Source organism: Larus michahellis, chromosome 23, assembly GCF_964199755.1.
Source record: "Larus michahellis chromosome 23, bLarMic1.1, whole genome shotgun sequence".
Lineage (NCBI taxonomy): Eukaryota > Metazoa > Chordata > Aves > Charadriiformes > Laridae > Larus > Larus michahellis.
The window spans coordinates 5,175,390-5,189,410 of NC_133918.1; the positions used below are offsets into that span (position 1 = coordinate 5,175,390).

The window sequence follows — 14,021 nt, forward strand, 5'->3', positions numbered from 1 at the left end:
AATGAAAGGCGTTAAGTGGACAACCACTTAAGGCAAAGTGCTGAGTTTGCCTCGGCCAATCAGGCTGAAACTTGTTAGCTAATTTACAATTAATTTTGTCAGGCTGAGGAGCATCAGGATGAGCGGAAGATCCCCGTGGTTTATCCTGGACCAAATGCAGTCATGTTTTTCTGGGTTCGTGCACAGATACCGAACTGAAATTGAAATAGGCAGAGCAGCTTCAGCGGTTTATAGAAACCGTCGGTATCAGTCTCGCTCGCCTCCCAGGCTGCACACGCTGAACCCAGGAAAAGCACATTCTGCTCCATTTGTAAGGGCTCAAACTTCAGGAAGAAGATAACAGATCATATAACAAGACTAATCAGAAGGCACTTGAGATATTATAAAAGCAAACACTTATTTAATGGAAAATGCAGAAGAAAAACTGGTTACACAGGAAGTACTCCATTTTTAATGGCATACCAGTACGCAGGAAGGCAGGAAATATCCTTCACACTCTAAAGAGCCACGACCTAGCAGGCCGCAGGGATAAACAATTCAAGTATTGTAATTTTGTTCAAATTCAAGACAAAAATCTGGAAGTTTTGAAACCTCTCCTATTTTCTGCCTCACCCTAGAGGAACCGAGACACCCTGGAAAGTGATTTCAGGACAATCTAACTAGCGAGCTGTTCTCCCAGAGCTGCCAGAAAGGAGGAATTCACAAGAGCCTGCGAGCTCCCAGGCACTTGGCAAACGTTCAGGGCTTCCAGGCAGGCTGCCAGGGAGCCAGGAAGCCCGGGCTGCCAAGGAGCCAGCAGGCAAACCGGCTCAAACTGCGCAGATTCTGAAGCCTGCCTGGCTTCCCCTGCGATGTTTTCAAAATCAACACCGTCTCACGGAACATGTCAGTGAACCGACAAACTCAAATGCACAAACGCGTCGTCTTAAATTGCTGGTAATTCTCTGTAACCTGACAGGTGTTTGGTTCCCCACCTTTTCTTGGGGCTGCTGAGGACATGGCTGTGCAATGAAGAGATCCTGCAAAAGGTTCAAAACCCTTCATGTTTTCTGCTAAAGAGCTAGAAGATAAAGAAAGGCAAGGAGGGTTTGGGAAAAATCAGTTAAAAAAGCACCAAACACTGACTATGCCAAAGATGAAACTATGGGATAGCCTCCAAGGAAAAGCAGAAAATCATCAATGAGTGTATCTTTCTAATTTGTTGTGTCTTTGATAGATCAGGAAATGTTTTCAAAGCAATTATATACTTACCGGTTTGGTTTTACACTATTTACTTTGCTAATTATGGATACGTCAAAAAATTCAGCAGCCCAATCTGGCCTAACTCCATGAAAGTAGTTTGTTTCTTTTTATACACACAATAGCTCTGTGCACAGACTCGCTGAGTTCTACTTGAGTGACAGCCCATCTCTCAAACTTCATATAGTCTCTTTTGAGACGTGAAAACTTACTGAAGGATGCTGAAAGCTGCTGACCCACTCTGTATTTAAATGGTTAAACCATCTTCTTGCTTCATTCTTAACTAGAACTGCTCAGTCATAACACTCCATCAACCTGATTAGAATTATTTCCTTTTCCCAATATACGAGAGGATTTTGAAGTGGGGAAGGGAATCCTGTCTAACACAGGAAATATACTTGTATTTTTGGATACAGCGCCTCGTTTCTATTCTAGGAATCAAGTGATTGCAATTGTCACTGACAAGAAAAAAATGCAACTCTCTTCTCAACTATTCAAGTATGACCCAGTGAAATTGTTTAAAAAAATAGCAATCACCAGTTTAGGCTATTTGCCTAGAAAGCTAAATTTAATCCTGAAATCATCAGGTGATCAGTGTATTATAAATTGCCAGCGTGGCAAATAATGTTTGTTTGTGGTTGGAGATTTTTTTCAAAATAAAATTATCAGTATTGCCGAAGTCCTGAAAGCCCAACAAACACAGCTCAGACTCACCACGCCGAACAGCTCAAACGGCAACGGCACTTGAGAACTTGCAACAAAAACTACACCACTAGAAAGGCAACAACCTCAACACAACGGCACCACAGCAAGAGCTGTGAGAAATTAAGGTGTGCACTTGGGTGTTATTTCCCCAAGTCCTTCTATATTACGCAGCCTGAATATTCAGGATATTTTCAAAACTTAAGCTTATAAGAACTCGCGAGCCTTCTAAAGGCTCCACGTTACTCTTGATTGCTCAAAAGAGAGAACTTGCTTCAGATAAAGCAAGCAGTGTTCTCTCTCCAAAAGAATTCTCACACAGAAAAAAACCTCAACATTCTAAACGAATGAAAACAAAAAGCCTGCTAAAGATATTTCCGTAACACAAGTGCTGTTGGGGTTAAGAACAATGAATTACAAGGGAGGTACCTTTGGATTCTGGTCTTAGTCTCTCCTGTAGTCTTATAAATAAAACAAACAAACAAAACAAGACAAAACAAACAAAAAAGCAGATCTGGGCACCAAGAACAAGAGAAAAATGAACGACAATTTGTAAATTGTATAACTAAATACAGCTTTCTCACTTTTTTCTGCAAAATGGCTTGATAAACTCATTTACAAAGAAAGGTCAATCAACAGCGAAGCGCAATTACCTCTCAGACAAAACAGTAATACTCAGCCATGCAACTTCCATAATTGAAGACAAATGACATCTTATGGACAATCTGTAAGAACGCCTCCGAGTTATGACCTTACCCTGACTGGCAGTGCTGATGCCCAAGTGAGTCAGATTGGCAGCAAGATTTCCGGTACTATTGGAGCTACTCAGGGCTGGGAATGTGGATTCCTCGGGATCTAACGGTGTTGGGAGAGGGGAAGGGAAATGGATGTTGGTCAGGTCTGGCAGGGAGCCACCGGTGTTATGCGTAGCAGGAATCAGTGTTGTAGTGTTTTCCTGGTCAGCTGATGGAAAGATGCTAAATAAGGGAGAGAGAAAAAAAAAAAAAAAAGGACACGTCTTAATTTAAATTTCAACCTGGACAGATCTTTATAAAATCTTTTTAAAAAAGGAAGGTGCCATGTACAGAACTACATATTGTATTTCTGACAAACCAATCAGAGACGTAACAGCCAATGGGTCACTCATAGAGGTTCTGGCTTTTCTTGTGCATGTTGCAGCATTATATCGTCTAAGGACTTTTCAGAAAACTCAAAAGCAAGAGGACATTCAATGTGTAACATTCATTCTTAAAAGATCTCAAGGCTTTTTTAAAAAAAAAAATTCTCAGAACTTACTTGATTCCTGGAACTTCACATGATTTAGGTCTTGATGACCCAGTCTAAAATAGAAGGAAGACATTTTTAAAGGCAAAGACACTGCTAGAGATCAACGCTCAGGATATATTTCAATTACTAAGCTTTATTTAAGCTAATACATTTCTACTGAAGAGCTATTCTACACAGGAGCTCTGTGAAGCTTGCAGAAGGCATTTGTTACCTTTGTTGCTTTATTGGCCCAACAAGGCTCAAATTTAAAGAGTTTCTCCTGATCTAATCAAACATGAGCATGCACACATACGTATAAAGTGCCTTTCTGATCCACTGTTTAGTGATGTGTTGCTAAATATAGCATTTAATCTCTAATCTCGGCAAGTAGTTTGTTTTGGTTGACAATATTTAGAGCATCTGTTTACCTAAATGCACTTAGAAAATTAAAACTCTACACTTCGAAATGTGAGATTCCTACCTTTTTAGTGTCCCATCCTTGCTTAGAGAGGGTTTTGTCTGCCTCAGAGGTGGTTTCCTCCATTCCAGGGACAGCCAGTAATAAAACTAAAAAATGAGAACAAAAGGAATCATATTATCATTACATATTATATATATTATTATCATTATATATGATCATATATTAAGTTCTCAGTAAGAAATCTTCAGATTGGAAGTTTAACCATTTGAAAACTCTTAAGTAACCTATTATCAATGAATATGTAACAGTGGCACTCTATTGTCCTAAGATCAAAATTTTAAAAAAAACAAACACCAGAAGAGACTAAAATTGTATTTAATTAGTATGGAGACACTATTAACTTAAAAACAAACCCCAAATAATACTTAAAAAAATTTTGGCCTCCAATTTAGTCTATTTAGATCTAAACACAAGAGTGTATCTTGGGACCTAGTCTGTCTTATCTTTTGCGTTTTACACAAACGATCTACACCTGCAACATCCTATGGGTGGCCAACAGGCCAATTCCAGTGGGGAAAAATCCGGACCATCTCTCCTGGGATAGAGAAACGCTATAAAGCTGTCACTTCTCCGTATTCCAAGCACATTTGTTTGTTCAAAGCAATCAACTGTTTTATCATGCTAACAGCAAGGTGACAGAGAAACATCAAAAGACAGCCCAGTCAGAGAGATGTATCACCAGAAGCCTTTCACACCGATGACTATAAATCCGTATTCGTGCAACGCTGCTTAAGATGTTCATTATTTAATGTTTTACAGCTCTAGAGCTGCAGTAGAGTACATATGGATCTGAGTGCTGCGTGTTCACCTGTCTGTGGGTGGTTGTTTAAGGATTACATTTCTCCACAAAGATTTAAGAGCTTTTAATGCATTTCTTGAACTGCCAGCAGGAGCAAGGGCCAGCAGAGGGCACCAGAATTGTTAGTGCCGGAGGGCTGTGCTGCTCCAGCTCCCGACCAGAAATGCTGTCAGAGTACTGTTTGGAAGCGCTGCCTCCGGGGGTATGTTCACTGGTGATCGCAACCCCGTAAACAGAAACTAGATGAAATCTTGCTACTTTACAATATTGCATTCCTGACCATGAAATGCCTGTGATCTCTACAAGCCTCTAGTACGGCCGAGAGCTGTCTAACCACCACAGTCCCAAAACCCAGATTACTTTTCCCCATAGGGAATAAGAGAATACAGGGTTCAGGAAATATTCTATCGGCTTTGTATAATCTTCTGGATTTCAGTACCCAGAAAAGTAAACGCGGTCCTTTCTTCCAATTCACACGTAACTGAATCTAGAAAGTGTTATGCATGCATGTATTTATAGAAACAGATGAACACCAATACACGTGCATACACTCAGATGCACAATGCTTTGAATGTCACACATATTTTTACTGGTTTTCTCTATTTACCTCTTTTCTGCTGCATGTCCTGTGACCCTCCTGAAAAGGATTCTTGTTGAGCTGGAGTCATAGTACTCTGGTGCAAGGCAGAATCGGAATTTGTCCTGAAAGGAAAGTAAACCCAACATTTTTATTGTGAGTTTCTCTAAATAAAAGAATGTTTATCTCAGATAAATCTAACCAACTCAGTAACCAACCTGACTACTCTGCATTCAACAAACAATCTATACAAGGCATATACCAGGCACAATTTCCTCGTGAAACAATCAATTCACAGAAGAAATTAGTTCAAGTTTGAAGAGCAATTGTTTCGATAATGGGATTGAGAGGAATACAGGATAAATTGGTTGCTGCCGTTAGAAAATAATTTGATGTGCTTTGTTAAGATTATGCATGATCAAATAATGCAATTTTTAAGTTGCAAGCTGCTTATATATCCTTTGGTTATACTAGTCTTTGAAAAGAAAGCATCCCTGTTTCACGGGGAGGGAAAACGACTGGTTCAGGATGGAATTATGTCACGGAGATGGGAACCTCCACGCTCAACACATCTCATGATGAGCTGTCCTTTGCTCAGGAATGTAGGCCATCACTTGCGCAACTTGGCACCTCAATGTCAGGAGCAGGAGGGGTAGGAACGGGCAACTCGGTGCTCCTTTCCACTCGAGCACTTGCGAGCAGCGAGAAATATCCAAGTCTTTTACAGCTCAATAATTTTGGGGTATGCCTTGGAACAACCTGGCAAGATTTATCCTTAAAAAGAACACATTAGCTGACACACCTTGAGCTTGAAAGTGAGTCATCTAAAACAATAAGCATAATAGAAGAAAAAAAAATCAATTTCTAAATTCAGGAAGGCATAGCAATTCAGATGACCAGCTGCTGTGGGGAACAATAAAGGCCTTTGTGGCACATGCGAGTGTTGTAGTACCAGAGAACGCAGGCCAAATACTAACAGACATGCACACGGATTGTGCTACGAACCTTCTCCAGCTTGTGTCTGATGGAGGTGACAGATACACAGTGCCATACGGACAGCTGTCCACGTGATTCCATCCGTTAAGGGGAAGAACACCACTTTCTCACTTAAGTAGGAGGCCTATTTGAAAGCTTTTTCTAAGGAATAATTCTATCACCCTGTCAGAACCATTAAGTTCATATGAGAAAGGCAAGCAGACCCCCTGTGGGGCACAGCCTGACTTTAAAAGGACACTCAGAGTATCTTCTGGATTGTTGTAATGTTTGAGCAACAGGACAACCATCCTCCTCCTCCCTTTCTGAGTGTCTCACCTCCCAGAGAAGCCATCATCTCTCCGCTCTCCCACTCACACAGCCCCTTTAGCCCCATCAAGCCAGTCTGATTGCGGCACATTTTAAGCCAGTCAGAAATAATAAGCTAATTCATTTTCACAAACGGCAAGAAGAAGCAGCGCTTGGCAAATGCTAAACTGATGAATCAACTTGTAATAAAAATGCACAACGAACTGCAGAGAATTATTCTGGTTTGGATTTACTCAGTTCTGAAGGGAACCCCGGTTTCACCAGGACCACCTCGCCTTTTCCATCAAAGGATCTCCATCCCTCTCAGCTTCGTGTGTATCATTATCCCCACTTAGAGCTGAGGAAATAGAGAAAGGTAAATGCATACTTTACAGAATAGTAGGTATTTATAGATAAGATCACAGATCAGAAAAAGCAGATAACATTAACTGCACAGAGATGGGAAGCAACTCCACTAACAGGTGAGGAGGGGAGGAAGACGGGAACGATAAAAACTGAAAACTGTGATATTGTTGAAAAGGTAGGTGTTCGTTACAAGCTCATGAGCCAAAGGATATTTGTCTTCCGTGTTTATCCACAGAGAGAGGGCGTCGATGCGGGGAGCCGAGGCGGTTTCTGTCACGATACACTCTGTCCACCAGACCATGATGCCGAGTTGTTCTGCTTGTGTCCAATCCTGATGACTGAAAAGGAGTCTGAGAGAGGCACATGAAGTTATACGCGGAAAATACAGGCACGAGCACCCAGAACCTATTCAGATTGTATGCCAGGCTGCATTAGTCTAAGGAATAAAGCTCAAAAAAGATATGGACGAGTGTAACCATGAAAATTTTTCCTCCAGCAACATTTTCACTACAGCCATAGAAAGCAATTACCAAGGCTATCTCTTCCAGACAGAGATTAGAGACAAGTGGAAGCAGACCATGCTAGACCTGCCCTCTCATAAATCAGCGCTGCTCTCCAGCCTTTGTATCTCTAAAATACCACAAACGAGTGTGGCAGGGAGCCTACTGACAACTGCCGCTCACATTCCCTCGGCGCCACATGCAGCATGCATCCAGAAGGAACATGCTGACAACCAGAGCTTCAACTACAAGGGCAGGAGATGCAGGAAGAAGATGCGCAGTGAGCCTAACATTCACCAGAACACGCCACGTTCTCTCAAAACTTCCTTTCACCCCTCCTTTCAGCATAATTATTTTAAGGGGACACTGATAGGATTAAAAGAAAAAGAAAAGCAGTTTCCTTCCTCCTCTGTCTACAAAAAGTTACAGCATCCAATATTTTTTTTTTTAAGTGATTTTCATTTCCTTCAGGCTGCGCAGTGAACCTTGCTGGGTTGGTTCCACCCTGAATCTTATCGGCCCTGATATCTCGAGAGCCTTTACTTGTCAGCAAGTGATTTCGGAAAGTGAGGATGGCAGAGAAAGGACAAGGAAGATGAATTGCCAGGCTGAACTGGAAAAGTTCTCCCACATTTTCAAAAGCCCTTCCCAGTATATACCTGCGGGGGGGTGGAGGGGGTGGGAAGGAAGTACGGAATGGTCAACCTCTACTCGTACTTTAACAGCAATATATGGGTCTCCGGGGAAAAAAAGCTACACAGTCTTCCACTCCTTGCCAATGTGAACAGCTTTGCTGAGTCCCTCAACACCATCTGTTTGGAAATCCAAAATTTCCTCCTCCATTCAGGTGCTGCACGTGGCAAATGCACTGTCCTGTCTGCCAAGCCATGAAACCATCTGGCTTCCACATTAATCTTCTTTTTTCTTTTTTAAAGTGTCCAGCCTTGGCTGGTTAAATGATTCTTTCTAAAAAGTTTTACAATTATTTCTCAGCGTTTTGTTTGTAATAACTTTTTAAAGAGTCCTTCTACTATTTGAAACTCTTTTCTATGTAGCAAATATTAGTCTCCTCTCCCTCTGTGCACACACAACCTGTGTTAATATAAAAGGATGCAAAGTGGCTGTGGTGTTTATTTTCTCGTTTCAGGGCCAACCCTTTATATGCAGCAGAATATTGCTTAAGTCAACATGGGACTAGCAAGAGAGCACAGTGACTTTTTACTGTACTGTCACTCATTAAGATCATGGTGTTTTGCTTCCGTTCCTTAGCAAGTATGACTTTCTTGTATGAAGACTTAAAAACCTCAAGTCGCAGCATCTCAATTAAAACACGTTGGCTTAATCTCTGCTGCAAGCGCTAAACGAAAATCTAGGTATACCTAACTGGCACCACACAGAAGTGGGAATATTCATAATTCCAAAACAACAACAAAAGTTCTTAAACTCTTCTTTGTACTGTTGTTACATCGATTTTATCCCAAGAAGCAGCAAAATTTGCAAATACATGCATGCTTGGAAGGTCAAAAGGAGAAGTGGTCTCAACCACCAAGTTACTGAAAAAGGAGATGCCAGTCTGAAGTGTACAGAATGCAGACCTCACCTGGAATTAAAAAGGAAGCCAATGCATATTAGCATACAGACAAAAAGTTGACCACAAAAATAGTTATTTCTTAACTTTTCCCTTTTTTTGGCACAAAACACAAGGAAAATCTAATTTGAGTTCAACAGTGGCACAAGTAAACATGGACCGTGCCCCGTCACAGGGCTACAATTTAGAGAGTTTTGGGGCAATCCTGTTCTCTGGCTTTCCAGGAACAAAGATCCCAGGTGAGTCCCTAACTTGCTTAGGGAAATCAGAAAAGAACACAAAAACTTGAGAAAATGGGTATCGCCTCCAACAGGTCTGGCTCCTCTCAGCAACCATCCCATGAAACTCACTCTGGACCAAACACCAGGCAACGCACCTTCATTAAAATCCCCATCCCTGCAGGGCACGCGATACTTAACGATAGGAAACAACTGTGATTAAAAACAAAAGAACAGATCTGAGCATCGTTTTTATTTGGGTGACGAAGAACTAGAACTTTCTTTTGCTTCCCTGAAAAACAGTCAAGGATTTGAGATCAGAACTAAAACTCCACAAAAATATCTAAAAAAAAAAAAAAGCGGCTAAATACAGACAGGAAGGAAAAAGCTCAGTGCTGTAAAGCAACAGTGTCCCTTTAAGATTTATCAAGACATTGACTTAAGAAATAAAAATGAGCAAGGTGGATGAGGGGGAAAGAGAGGAGTGGTACCTACTGACAGTCTACATTTCCGTGCCTCCTGGAGACAAGCAGCGTTTGGATAATCATTCTGCCTTTCCCGATGGAGTTTAGCATGCAGGCTGAAAGTGCACATGCTCAGAGATTGCTTAAATCACAGGCCAAGACAGTGCCAAATAAACCATCGCCTGCGTGAAATTAATCCCCCATAAATCACAAGTAATCACATGACAGACCACAGCAAGTCCGGGGAGTCTGTACAGGAATTATTATGCATGTTCCAAACTGGGATGCATGGCAAAACCTGTATTTATGTGACAGACCATAACTCCTTTGGAGCTGGGACGGTGAATCAAATAAATACTGTGCATACCAGAAAAAAGTGTAACGTGTGCTAAAATACGTATCTACCTGGGCAAACAGTACACCAGTCCTAAATACGTATTTGCACAAACCTAAATACTCGTTTACCAAAGAGACAGGAACTGCTCCAAAGGCTTCTGCCAGAGCTCCGTTGTGCTGTAAATGCAAAGAACCAAGATTCTCAGACACTAAGGCTCCCAGCAGAGACAACCGGACAGGCTTCACCTGGTCGGCACATCGTACAAGTATCTTTTGGCAATTTCATCGTACGTTAGCTTAAAATTGAAAAACCTGGAAAGCATTCATCACGGATACAAATACATGGCTTTATTCTGTTGCTTGTCACCATTTGTTATCTGTAACATTATCAACTTTGGATTTTTCTGTGTGTGTGTGTGTGTGAAATAATATATAAAAACCTGGAGTTTAGGGACAATTTCTTTCCATATCCTCCTCCAGTCATTCATACATTTTTGAATACTCACTTTCAAGCACTCCATTAGTTTCAGGACTAAAAGAGTCTATTGTAATAACAGTCAGTAACGGCCATCAAGCACAGAAGAACTGAAATATTATTGCTTAAAAAGAGTAACAATGAACCTCCTTACCCACAACTGAAGACAAAATCTTTAACAGACCAGACACTTCTGGAGTAACACTAAGGACTTCATAACATTACAGATCCCTGCACTGTATTCCCTAAAGGCAACCGGATTAAAACAGACATTTGCTTCTCCTCTTGCACAAAATTCAAGCTTTTAACCTCCACAAATTGAGCTGTCTACGTGTACATCAAAATGCATAGTTAGACGTTTTATCAATAGCTTCTCCATATTTAACAACTGCCTTCATCAGAAAACCACAAACTGGAAAATTTAATTCTTACCACATCCTTGTGAGATAAAATATAAATGTTACTACTCAAAAAAGGAAAACTAACGCAGAAATTTTAATTATTTTGAGTACCCTAAATCAACTAACTATAGAAATCAGGAGTCTCAAAAGTATCCATCCCTCAACCCTATCCACTGTACAACACCTTCTGCCCAAACATACTTCCTAACAGCAAAACATTCACATAAAACACTGGTTTTCTGTTTATAGTGCATTTCCTCTGGAGTCACAGCAGCAGGGGAAAAAAAAATCCAATACATCCCTACATTTACTTTTCAGCCAGGCCAAAGGAAAGTGACTGTTCCGATACCGGTGTGTCCATTCCCTCTTCTCCTCTCCTAAACCCCACACGTTACCTTCATCGTTTGCTTCCATTTTTGCTATGAGTCTACAGTATCTTCACAGATTTCATTACGAATTTGGTACTGAACAAAAAACAAACAAACCCACCTCCATGAATATTCACCGACAAAGAAATTGCATCGCCTCAGCCTACTCTTGACACAGAAGCATCACGATCGGGAACAAAACTACTATCTAACACTAGATACATACAATAAAAAATATCCACACATCCCATACACAACTATATCAAAAGGACAAAAATTTTTAAAACCAGGGTGATTTGCTGAGGCCACGGTGCTACGTTCTGAACCAGCAGCTAGTTCATGGTCTCCTGCTAGGAAAAAATAGCATGCAGGCAGAGCAATAATCAAGAAAAAGAAAGAATCGCACTGTTGAACTCACCTGAAAGGGCAGGTCCATGGCACTGTTTCCGATCTGATTCACATTTGGCAGTGACCCACCGTAGTACTGGCCACGACTCTGTCCCAGCTGCAAATATTGGGTTTTCTGCAGCTGTAACTAAAAGAAAAGGAGGAAGAAAGTGTAAGAGCAACTCATTTATTTTTCCACTCTTATAACTAACTCAACACCACGTCTACTACCAATGAGAATGGATACCACCAATAAACAGCCTAAATTCAACTTCTGTGAGTGGATGTCGACCTTCTCCACAAAGCACGGCTGGCGAACTGCCACGGCAGGTCTCGTGTGACACCACCAGGTGAAACCACATGGTCCTTATGTCACCTGCTGTTCTGGAAACCAGGGGGTAAAAAACCCCATGCTAGTCTGATCATGACTCTAATATCAAAATTAGCCAGCTGTTCATGTGTGTGGCATATACATAAGCCTTAATTTAGTATATTGAGTATACTGTTTAATCAAACATTCAACCTTTTAGCTACCTAGCTAACTGAGATAATGTAGCTTTCCACCATTAGGTAAGTGTTCTTGTTTCTTCCACCAGGAAAAGCTCCGTAGGAGGGCAGAGACACAGGTTTCCAAAGAAAACCCAACCAGCCAAAGGAAACCCAACCAGCCAAAGGAAACCCAACCAGCCAAAGGAAAAAAAAACACAGCGAAGAATTCCTTACTGAACAGGTATACACGAAAATAGATGTGACAGTCTGCACGGTTTCAGTAACCGCGAGGTACCACTCTTCAGTTCTGAATGACACCTCTCGACCGACATCCTCTAGTACGCTACATTTCTGGTGTACAAAAGTGTGCAAGAGAAAGCTGTTTCTTTTCTACTCAAACATCGACTTATTTTCGTTGTCACCTCATTCAGAACACTATACCATCTCAACAGCTCATTAGTAAGAGCTACAATTTTTGATTAATCTCTTGTTAGTGACCTTTCTCAATTTTTTAGTTCAGTGGTACCAATATTTAAAATAATTTCTCATTCAATTCTGTAGTGTTCCCTAGATTTAATACCACGCTGCCACTGAAGCCCTATTTTACACTGATACAGCAGAATTTGCAATCATCTGAACACAACGCGCCAGCTCTCAGGGATGCATCTTCCAAGGACTCAAGAAACTACAATTATCAAGTAGCAAAGAAATGAGCTTACATAAGTTCCCTCTCCTCCCACTGTGGAGGAGTACATATTTTATAATATATGTTGTTCCTCACTAGATGTCAACTAGTTTTGCACTCTGAAATGCAAGAACATTCCTAGATTGGTAGCAAAGAATTGTTTAAAGACTAAATGTTCAGATCTTGGCCTAGATGCAGGTTGGTTGCTAAGGTACTGTAGTGTGTACATCAACAAATCTGCTTTAGTTTCATTCAAACAGATCCGAAAGCCTTCGCCTCGCAACGCCAGGATTTTGAAGAGCAAAGTTTGGAAAAGTACTAGAAATAGCGGCATCCCTGACACTGGATGTTTACATGGGGTTTGTGTTTTTTGTTTGTTTTTTTTTCTTTACACTTTCTTCAAGCAAAGGAAATGGCAGGATGGAAAGGAGTGGCTCTGCCTCTACAGCTTTACCACAAAGGCCCGGCGGTTGAGTGAAGATCTTTCTAGCACTTTCCATCTTGACAATGCAATCTATGCGGAGTCCGCTGATGAAACGGCAAGGCGGCAAGCAGGGATGCCGAGCGGCGCTGACAGTGGAGATATCACGCTGCACGCTGATAGCGCCAAGATAGGACAGGGAGAAAAGGGACAAGTCTGCCTGTATCAAGACGACATTTAGCAGTGTATATGTATTTTTTTATTTTTTTTTTAAATAGTCCCTGAAGAGAGGAGGAGAAAACGAGATCACCCCGAGGAAAACAGTGCATGCATTCTTCTGCTTTTAAACCATCCCAGGAAAGCAACTCAAATACCCTTTATTCACACAATCTCCCCCAGAAGCCACCAATTTCCCAATATACAGACAGCCAAAATCTTTATGCTTTAGCTGAGGGACCGAATTAATCCAAAAACTTACAACTCTCAGAGATGAAACCCCTCTATGGAACGAGGGCTCTCGGAAGCCTCGACTCTTTGGGCAGGACACCAGTCACAGCGTGGCTGATGGCTTTTTTTCTTAACCAAAGTGCAGATAAATCCCCTCAGCCCGAAGACTTACAAAACATTCACAGTGTGCCGTATCAAACGGTTCCAAAAAATCCCATCTAAAAAGCAGGAAAAGGCCCCCCGATTTTTTCTTTTGCAATCTTTTGACACGCAATTACAATCCTGTGCTCTCTAAGCAATACATGAAATTAGAGAAAGGCTCCGCGCTGGTATCACTTAATGAGTCACAGCCCCTCTAACGCAGAGCTGCGGATCACTAAAAGCACAATATCAGAACTAGCTGTGCTTTTTGCCTGGCCTCTACATATGTTTTTGTTGTTAAAAAAAGGCCTGTTTGGGATTTATACCAAACACCGAAGTAACTATTTCAACAGGTGTTGGTTTCTTTTAAAGAACCTACTATAAGACGCC

General features: G+C 41.3%; 1 protein-coding gene across 14 annotated transcripts in view; it reads right to left on the reverse strand.

Annotated features, from left to right (window-relative positions):
- Window positions 1–14,021, reverse strand: part of CRTC1 (CREB regulated transcription coactivator 1) — a 46,760-nt gene that overhangs the window by 15,152 nt on the left and 17,587 nt on the right. For 7 of the 14 annotated variants that reach the window (XR_012584505.1, XR_012584506.1, XR_012584507.1 and 4 more), the window contains exons 2-8: window positions 11,480–11,596; window positions 6,924–7,061; window positions 6,070–6,131; window positions 5,095–5,189; window positions 3,689–3,774; window positions 3,238–3,281; window positions 2,698–2,918 (exon numbers count right to left, since the gene is read on the reverse strand). Coding sequence is in view for 11 of the 14 variants with exons in the window: in XM_074565973.1 (XP_074422074.1) it covers window positions 2,698–2,918; window positions 3,238–3,281; window positions 3,689–3,774; window positions 5,095–5,189; window positions 6,070–6,131; window positions 6,924–7,061; window positions 11,480–11,596 (763 nt within the window). In the remaining 3 variants the exon portion in view is untranslated. Of the gene's footprint in view, window positions 1–2,697; window positions 2,919–3,237; window positions 3,282–3,688; window positions 3,775–5,094; window positions 5,190–6,069; window positions 6,132–6,923; window positions 7,062–9,946; window positions 9,995–11,479; window positions 11,597–14,021 lie in introns of all 14 variants that reach the window. The other 7 variants (XM_074565972.1, XM_074565977.1, XM_074565978.1 and 4 more) reach the window with 2 other exon arrangements.